Source organism: Aptenodytes forsteri, unplaced genomic scaffold, assembly GCF_000699145.1.
Source record: "Aptenodytes forsteri isolate BGI_AS27 unplaced genomic scaffold, ASM69914v1 Scaffold88, whole genome shotgun sequence".
NCBI lineage: Eukaryota > Metazoa > Chordata > Aves > Sphenisciformes > Spheniscidae > Aptenodytes > Aptenodytes forsteri.
This window is the reverse complement of record NW_008795948.1, coordinates 609681-619670: the sequence shown is the minus strand read 5'-3', so window position 1 is coordinate 619670 and position 9990 is coordinate 609681. Positions and strand designations below refer to the sequence as shown.

General features: G+C 39.3%; 1 protein-coding gene across 1 annotated transcript in view; it reads right to left on the bottom strand.

Moving 5' to 3' along the window:
• Positions 1 to 9990, bottom strand: part of HTRA3 (HtrA serine peptidase 3) — a 27348-nt gene that overhangs the window by 11042 nt on the left and 6316 nt on the right. Inside the window, 4 exon segments of the mRNA XM_009285372.2 lie at positions 485 to 517; positions 3163 to 3357; positions 4055 to 4277; positions 6041 to 6140. Coding sequence (XP_009283647.2) covers positions 485 to 517; positions 3163 to 3357; positions 4055 to 4277; positions 6041 to 6140 — 551 coding nt within the window.

Below are 9990 nucleotides of genomic sequence, written 5' to 3'. Positions count from 1 at the left end.
TGCCCCCTCCCAGCTTCTTGTGCACCTCCAGCCTTCTCAGTCGGTAGAGCATGGGAAGCTGGAAAGTCCTTGACTAGTGTAAGCACTACTTACCAACAACTAAAACATCGGTGTGTTATCAACTTTGTTCTCATCCTAAATCCAAACCACAGCACTGTACCAGCTACTAGGAAGGAAATTAACTCTATCCCTGCTGAAACCAGGACAAGTGTGAACAAGCATAACTGCTCCTACCAAATCCCATTTTCCACACTGCTGTATAAAATTTCCTCTGCTCTATGGGGAAATGTTTTTCAATGGCATATGAACTGAGACATAATTTGCATAGTTTGTATAAGCTTCAGGGTATCTGCCTACCATTAGCTTGAATGACTGGAAGCTAGTATGACCTATGAATCTTTTCAAAAACATATTCTCCCACTTATTTCAAACTAGCTCTTAAAACAAAACAAAACAAAACCAAACCCAAGTCACCTGGACTTACCAAATTAACTAGAGGTCCTCCAGAGTTGCCGTACTGTAAAAATAACATAAGGGAACAATAAATGGGTGCTTCACTGTAGGAAATGCAATTTTCACTTCAAACAGTATTTTGTTTGTAAGTAAATGAAAGAGAGCAGGTCATTTCTTAGGCAGCACTGAAGGACACAATATTGATCACAGAAGAAGACGGGTAGGCCTTACCCTACCCATTCACAACTCTTATGATTAGATTTTTTTTCTTTTCAGAAACAGGCCTTAAGTTAGGAGCAGGAACTTACCACTCCAAATAGTTAGACCCTAAGTTTAAGAAGAATCATTAAATAGTTAAAATGAGTATTTTGATTCTTCTAAAGACTGTCAGAACAAGGTTTTGAAATAACTAATTGCTATTTAAAGTTATATTTCAGTGAGGTGCACGTACGGTTCTTAAGAAGTTTTATTCATCACTTTGGTTTGTAACACTGTTAGTCTCTCTTATTCTCCACCAGAGAAGAACATGTTTAATCACAGCGTATTGCTATGAGGTAGGTACTACGTAAGGATTGATTTAGTAACCACAGACATGCAGCCCCCTCTAGGGAGGGCATATAGCAGCTCTGAGCAGTCTGAAATTGCCTAATACCTAATGGCCTTCAAAGGAAACATCCAACAGGCCTACAGGAAATAGGAGTTGGAGAAGTTCCTTGTCCATCCTCATGTTGGCTCAATAAGTTTGTTTTTGAGTGTGGCCAGAGTTTTCAAGTAGGTCTACTGAACAGCCAAGAGCAGCAACTTACCACTCAAAATAAACAAAACCTAAGTGATGCATGACAGCAACATGAGCCATATAAACTGTTTACACTTAGATAGCACTGGGCAAACCTTATAGATTCTCAGAAGAATAAAAAAGACATTAAAGTTTTTAAAACAGCGTCGAAGTTCGAGTTTAAACAGAGAGATCCGTTTCTTGTGTCTTATCTTTTCAGTGATCAGGGGCTACACACTTGATTTTTATGTCTGATTGACACAAAGGAACCAAGATAATGATTCTTCAGCCTTCCTCAGCATATCATCTTTCATTCACTTGTCCTCTACTTGAAGGATGTGATAATGAAAGAAGTTCAGCACATGCAGTATAGCTCCATTTAGGAATGTATGGCCGTTTTCTCCTGCCCCATGTTCCTGCTGTTCTAGCATTTCTCAGAAGGCAGCTGCATGCACATTCCTGCAGGAAAGTCTTGGCTGAGCCACAGGAATGCTCTGAATAGACCAGCTCTCAAACTCCTCCCATTCTCAGGAGAAAACTAGTGCATTAGCTAAGCACAAAGCATCCCTATGCCAGGGACTGTCTTCATATTTTGTGGTCTCAAATGGCAAAGCAATTCAAATATATTGTCATTTTCCTTACCTCCTCTGCTATCACTCTTCCATTTGGACTAGCATTATCTGAAACACTCTCCTATCCTTTTCTGAACTTGCTCATTAGCTTTTGAGGGCAGTGAATGCCTAAGTATATACAAGGAAGCAGTTTGATCTTGAGGAATGTGTATAGGCGTGAAGTCAAGAATCCCATGTTCTAATTCTGTCTCTGCCATCAATTCAATGTGTGCTCCCAAGTAACCCATTTTGCATAAGTTTTCCTATTCTCCTTTTACAACTGAAGAAAGTAATTCCAATTAAGTGTCTTAAGAGGTTCAGCTCCTGGATCATATAGAAGCTTTTTGAAAAAGCTCACTTTTATGTCATACCTTAGCACAAAAAGTAATTACTCTCTTTTTTCCATACAATTTGTCTCGACAAGTCTGTGACAATAAACATGTGTGAAGCGCCTTGCGTGTGTAAAACACTAAGCGTTATGACTGGTTATATCAAATTTGACATTGAGGTCCAGCAAATAAATGCTGAAAATATTTTCCTTTCAATGTATAACAGATTTAAGCCGTAATATTTTAGGCCATTTTCTACCTCAGATATGCGTGCAGTGCTCTTTTTAGAATCACTACAAGTTATATACACACCCAAGGACTTTACTTAAGCTCTTTGGATCCCTCCAAGCTGCTCTGAAGGGATATTATTTTCATGTATTTCTATACAACATGCAGTGTTAGGACCCTTAACTCCAAACTGTATCTCAAACTTTATGTTATTTTACATCTAGATTCTTAGTCGGAGTATGTGATGTGCAAAGGGAAAAGAAGAACAACAACAAAAAAACCAACCCTCTCCTTAAGTTCTTACCTGGGTGTCCTGTCATTAAATTCAAGCAGATATTATCAACTTGACTACTACATCTGGTTCTAATGTATGGAGATGAAAGAAACTTTGGCTCTATTCTACAGCTTGCTTGGCCAGATCAGCTGAACAGAGAGAGAAATTTATTCATCTACTGCTGGTCTATACAACCATGTGTTACTGCACGAGATCTACAGAATGAGAAGGGTCTGTCATCTGTAACATCTTCATAGACAACCCCAAAGAGGGCAGTTGTATTTAACGTACCTTCCACAACATTAATGTCTGAATGCAACTTACAGACCCTGCACAGTCTTTTATAAAAAGAAGAGCCTATCACTGGTTTTAAACAAAGCTGCTTTTATTTAGTGGAATTATCCTTCAGAGCACACACTTCCCTGCTGAATAGGTGGGGAATTCAAGGTCCCAGGACTGTGAAGCTCAGCTCCTCACATACCTAGTACTTACATTGATAATAGCATCTGTCTGAATGTAATCCATATCTGAGTCCCGCAGGCCAAGTTCTTTGCCATCTCGCTGAGCAGTGCTGACAATACCTGTTGTCACCGTGTTCTGCAAGGCAAATGGACTTCCAATCGCCACCACAAATTCTCCTGGCCTCAGATCAGCAGAGTGTCCCAGTAACAATACTGGTAGTTTTTTCTTAAATAAACACAGAAAGAAAGAAATAATCATTAGTTTATAACTGAAAATAACGTCACTGGAAAGATCAAAAACTAGCAGGAAGTTAGGAACATACACTTTCCATTACATTAATGAAAGAGCCACCCACTATCATATACCCAAAACTTACAGTAGGTAAAATTGGTATACTGCAGGGTGTTACCGCTTTAAATTGTCTTCAGAAACAAACCACTAGCAGCAGTACCTTTCAATTTCATCCAGAAGAAAAAGCCAGCAAGATTCTGAAACAGATTTCCCCGTTTTCCAGCAGATTGTTCCCTCTTCCTCCTCAAAATAGCATACAAACCAGCTATTGACCCACCTGCCACTCTCCCTACACTATGTACTATCTTGCAGCCCATGTATTGGCACAAAGCTAGAAGAATTACCCAAAATAGCTTGGGTCTTCAGGTAAAGATAGCAGAATCTGGCTACATATTAACTGAGCTGCATTTTTTTCTTCTTTTTCAGCAGTTCCTAGCACAGAAGACAAAGTAATTTAATCCTAAGAAATGAAAAATTTCCAGGCCTACAGAAACAGTTTGTTCAGTACATTGTTTTCCCCAGATACATTTCCAAGGAATCCCTAAACATATATTCCAGCCAATCACTCTGTGCTAAATGAAACTGAAATATGGTTCCCAAATTAATTCATTCATCTGTTTATGCCACTCACCTTAGGGTGAATCTTTATTGTTGCAATGTCAGATTTCTTGTCAATGTCTTTGATGGTTGCTTCATAGGTATCTCCATTCTGTAGCTGCACTTTCAACTGTTGTCTCCCTGATATAGCATTGGTGCTTGACACCACGTGGGCATTGGTCACAATTAAACCAGAATCAGACATAATAAACCCAGATCCACTGGAAAGTGGGACATTTCGACCAAAGAGAGGGTGCCTGTACAAAAAGCAAGTAATTATAACTCATAAGGGAAGCATAACTTAGAGAAGATTACATTAGAAATCATTTAACACCTTTCACCCTGAGAAATAACAAAGCATTTGATGACCAATGTTACAACCCTTTCAAAAATTACATTAAAAAATTTACAAAGAAAGGATCCTTTTCTGAAAATTGTGACTGCTTTTAGTCAGTCAGGGAGATAGGAACTGAGGTTTTCAGACAGCCCACAGGGTCCTTCTTCCTTTGGTTTCCAATTCTATCTTTATAGGCTTCCTTGCAAAGAGGCTAGGTGACAAAAAGGGAAGGAGGAGGAGCCCATCTGATTCCACTGGTTGCTGCTTCTATACGGGAAGAAAATGACAGGAAATAGTAGGGCTGACAAATGGACTGATCCTCTAATGGGAAAAAGGGAAGAAGAAGGAACCTTGCAGCTGGACAGAGGAGTAAAGGAAGAGGTGACATCTCAGGGAATCAGGAAGCCCAAGTGTAGACTGGCAGGAAAAAGCATGTGTGGAAACTGAAAGGACTGGGAATGTGAAAGAAAAGAAATGAAAAACACTAACAATGGGTAAAACTTGGTAGGAAACAACATTTGCTGCAATACAGACAGTTAAAAGACTTTATAAACTGTTTAAAGTATTATGACTTTTCTCTATGAACAATTGCTGTAATGACCTTAGATTTGTTAGGGGAACAGAAAGTGCCTGGGCAGTAGAAGATGAGAAAAGGTCCACAAATTCTTCTTTCTTTCAAGATGTGGTCCTTATTAGGAAATTGCTTGAAAGTTTTGGGCTATTCAGCAGTAAAGAATTGGAGCCAATCCCAGACAGAACATAGTATCACAATTAGTGCCCAGCAGGCTGCTGGACAAACGTTTACTTTTCGGGAAAGAACAAACAATCTTAACTACATATGCAAAGATCTTAAACATCTTCAACTGTAACGTTCTCGAAAAAGACCAATCACCATGTGCATAAAGCTATGTTTCAGAAAACCTGATTATCTTGATTTTGCATATTAAGAAAGCCTATAAAAATTCTCCAAGAAATTCTTAAGCCTATGCAAAATTAAAGTACCCCAAGCAGAAAGGTATTCAGGTAATGGAGTACATATAATATTTGCAGTAATTTGTTCTGACAGCAGGTTGGTTTGAGCACTCAATGTTAAACCTGCCTCCCAGGTTGTTTTGAGCACTCAGTGTTAAACTTGTCTCCTCAGCTCCAGCTTCAGTTCACCAATTATTGGTTTGTTTTGGTCAGCACATTTAGTACATTTTTTCCTATCAGAAATCATTTCTGTGTTTAAATAGGTTACATCTTGTCAACACGTTACCTCTTAATGTTCTCCCTGCCAAAATAAAATCAACTCTCATTGAACGTGGAATAAGCAACAAGAAGCTATGTTTTTCCAGCTTACCTTCTGGATTTGTTTTTTTTAAACTGAGACAATAAACATAATCCAACAAGCAACACATTTTAGTGAAGGCTGAAGTGACCTCCAAAGATGAGATAGACTTATTTTATGGCAAACAATATGTATTGTAAAGTACTGTAAAGACTCTAAGCCCAATAAAAATAGATCTACGAATCAGGAACAAAACACACAAATGGGTGGTTCTCTGGACAAACGAGACTGCTGTAAGGTTTCAGAGTATGTTGTCAGCTTCAAGAACTCAAAATGAAAGTAAGTACACTGAAAAATCTTCACTGACCTTTGTTAAACAATGCAATTAAAACACAAAGAATTAAAAGTGTTACCTGAGGAAAAGTTCAATGTGCACAACTGCAGGTGCAATCTTTTCCACCACATCTGCTATGAAGTTGAATTTGTATCTTGGGCTGCTGGACTGTAGGTGACCTATACTAGCAGAAAGAATTGGATATGTTAATAAGACAATACCCTTTTTTACCAAGTAGGTGAGATAAATATACTTCAAATTGGTCTGTTTCTCCTATTGGGATAGTTTCCAAACAGGTATTGGAAAAGGAATCAAAGTAATTTGTTCAAAACTTACCCAGCATTTTGCTTGCTTCTAAGAAAATAAAACATCAGCATCACTTGGCTATAAATTATTTGACTTTCTTAGAAGTCTACAAGCCTTGTCTGGAGTACTTTTCTCAGGACAATTACTAATTCTTATCCAAAACACAAAGGGTCATAGGGTAAGTCAGGTTGGAAGGGATCTCAGGAGGTCTCTAGTTCAACCTCCTGCTCAAAGCTGGGTCGGCTACAAAGGCAGACTAGGTTGCTCAAAGGCTCTGTCCAGTTGGGGCTTGCAAACCTCCAGGGATGGAGACTCAAGAACCTCTCTGGGCAACTTGTCCCACTGCTTCACTGTCCTCCATGAGGTAAAAGTTTTTCTTATATCTAATCTGAACCTCTCTTGTTGAGACTCATGTTTCAGCTCATGCCCATTGTCCCTCATCCTCCCGCTATGCACCACTGTAAAGAGCCTGGCTCCATCTTCCTGATAACTTCCTCATGAGTACAGGAAGGCTGCTGTTAGGTCCTCCTGAAGCTCTCTCTTCTCCAGGCTGAACAACCCCAGTTCCCTCAGCTTCTTCGCACAGAAGATATGTCCAGCCCCTCCACCCATCCTCATGACCCTCTCCTGAACTCACTCCAGTTTGTCAATGCCTTTCTTGTATTGAAGGGTGCAAAACTGAATGCAGTATTCCAGATGTGGTCTAACAAGTGCCGAGTAATATAGCTGCAGCATTTGGGAAACGCATTTAGAACCCAAGTTAGGATTTTTTGAAGTAGACACATTAGAAACCTGCTCTAAATGATAACCTTTGCACCTAAAAAGTTTTGCAAATTCACATTTAAGCTGTCACAAGCAGCTGGGCATAGTGATAGATTACTAAATACTAAGCGTTCTGATAAAAGCCAGTGCAGTATTATGTTAAACAGCACTATACAGAGCATTTATGAATACTGAATATAACTCTGTGGAATGAAGATCTTTGAAGAGAGGGGGAAAAAAGCCCACAGCATCCTGGCTTCTAATGTCACAACATCACAAAGTAGTAATACTACTTGTGCTAGAATGTCATACTTATCTGCAATCCCTAATACATGGGGACATATCACCACACTCAAACAGCAATCTTTCATCTTCACAGCCTGATGCTTTAAAATTAACTATGGGATCTAGGGAAGGGAGTAAATGAGTTGTAATCAGATACAGCAATAACATTTTTGGCTTTTTTCAAATCTGGTGCGACAGCACACTGTTTATCCCAGGAGATATAATTCTTTTTCTGCCATTTAGTCAGGAGGGAGAGGCTCTAAGTTCTAATTTCTAAACAATATCAGCTCTTCAGAAGTGATGCTTTGCACCATCACGATTTGCTCTAAGTTCAACTCATGCTGAAGGATGAACTTACTCCACAGTAGCTCTTGCGTACCAAGTCAACACCTGGTCTTAAGGGTTCCAGATTTGCCTATTTCTAGATCACATAACGTAGTTATGAGTCCAGATACAGATTCTGTCTTTTGAAAGTATATACTTTTCTTTCATCAGCTGCCCTTTACCCAAGTCTTTAAAAGGAAAGTAGGTAGGAGGCATCACACAAAAAGGAAAGATACACAGAAGAGAGAAGTTTAAGAGAGTTCTCATGCATTTTGGTATTCTGTGTAGTTCTTAATTCAAAGATCATTTTCACCAACCCTTATCTACAGGTGTTTTACTGACCATTAAACCTTGTAACTTGTAAATTACTTGGGATGAATATAAAGATGGAGTCTAACCTATTTACAAAAAAGATGTCTCACTGATCTATTCTTTGAATGAATTCATAAGATAGTGGGTGACAGAGAACTAGTTTTTATAGTTCCTATAGTCTCTCAGAAAGCTTTCACAATAAAGTGTTAAAGGACCTACAGAGTCAGGAAGTGAGAGGCCTTACATTACCACAGTATTCAAAAGACCTGAAGCAAAGACAGGAACTTATGGAATGGACCCAACACTGGTACCAAGGAAGAAAGTATTGAAGAAACCAGATCAAGACAATTCAGCATTTCTCCGTAGAAGTCCGTGAGTTCTTTTTCCTGTTACTGGACATGGGATTTACTTCTGAGGGGAAAGAAACCGTGCTTACGTTTAGCAAGCTGAATTTATATGATACAGTATAAACAGAAGGAACAGCTTGGCAGGACTAGATTCAGTCTATTATTTTTATGTACATTTCTCACGCACTCTGAAAAATCCCTCTAACCAATTGAATATGCTTGTTTCAGTACTTAGTTTAAAAGAGACACCGCAAACAGGAATCACAGAGGACAGTCAAATGTAAGCACAATATACTGTTATTTATTTTGCTTACTGGGCCACTGAAGATTTATCTTACCTTCAGTTCACAAGCAGCTTGCCTGATTATGTAGTATATCCTTTGAAGTCTGCTAACATGACTTTGAATGCTTGCACACACAGGAGTGTTCACTGACGGGATGTAACATTATCATCACATTTATCTTAATAGAAATGACTACACATCTATGAAAGACAGTTGGCTAGACCCTCAGCTGATGAGCTAGCATAGAATTGGGGGGAAAAAGCATGGTGAATGCAGGCTTTCAGTTGGTGTAAATCAGCGTAGCACTATGTGAGTCAGGGCAGCTAAATCCCTTTGCATCGGCTGAGTGCTGAACTTTTCTGCCCATGCCAAATTGTCACAGCATTGCACATGGCCAAAAGCAGAGAAGGACGCCAGCCAAAGAACTCACCTTTGCACCACTCCTGACTAGACACCAGGGAAACATCATGGGTGGCAGTGGCTCGCCAGGTAAAATATGGGGTAGGCAGACAGAAAAAGTCTGAAAGAGGTAGCGGATGAATGCAAATGTGAAGAGTCAAAGAAAATAAAATGCAGCAATACAGAGAGGAGACTGTAAAACTGAAGCAAAGCTTGTCTTCTTTCCATACCATAATGAAAGCATTTCTCAGTCTGAGCAGAAGTCCAGAACCTCTCTGCTGGGGTCAGAAGACAAGAATACTCAAACCTGAAGGTGAATCCAAATCTGCACTATTATTAAGGGGAAATTTGAAACAAAGGAGGATCAAGAATAACAGACATGCGAACTTTTTAAGAAAGGTGTAGCTGAAGATCTAATGGCCTGATTAGAGATGAGCTGTTCTTACTAGTGTCTGGTGGGGGACTAAATACTGGTGGAAACTGACTTACAAAGTTGAGATGCCATCATAGAAACTGATCTCTCTTGAATCATTTTCTGCAAGATGGGAGTGATAAGAACCTTTAAACACATTATATGACATCCCAGGAACTCAAACTGTGGACTTGGAAGATGTAACTGCAAACTAACATGTACTCTCACACATACAGCCCTATTTAAGTGAACTGAAATGTTAGTTATTATGAATAACATTTTAGCGCACAATTCTTAAACTGTTGGCTTTCATCAGAAGTTCTCAATATACTTTAAAAGGGGGGAATTGCAGTCTGAGAAACTGAAGAAGGAAGCAATATCCAACATTGTATAAGGTCACCCTGAAAACAAGTGTTATAACTGTAGTAGTAGAATCAGGGCTTTATGTCAGACCTTCAATCTATCCTTTAATTTGCATTAGTTGGTAGACACTAGCTGCTGCTGCTGTTCTTACTAAAACACAAAATTAAACACGTATATTTTTCTTTCTTGTCATCCCCCCCCCCCCCGCCCCCCCTCTGTGCTTGTGGGGTTTTCC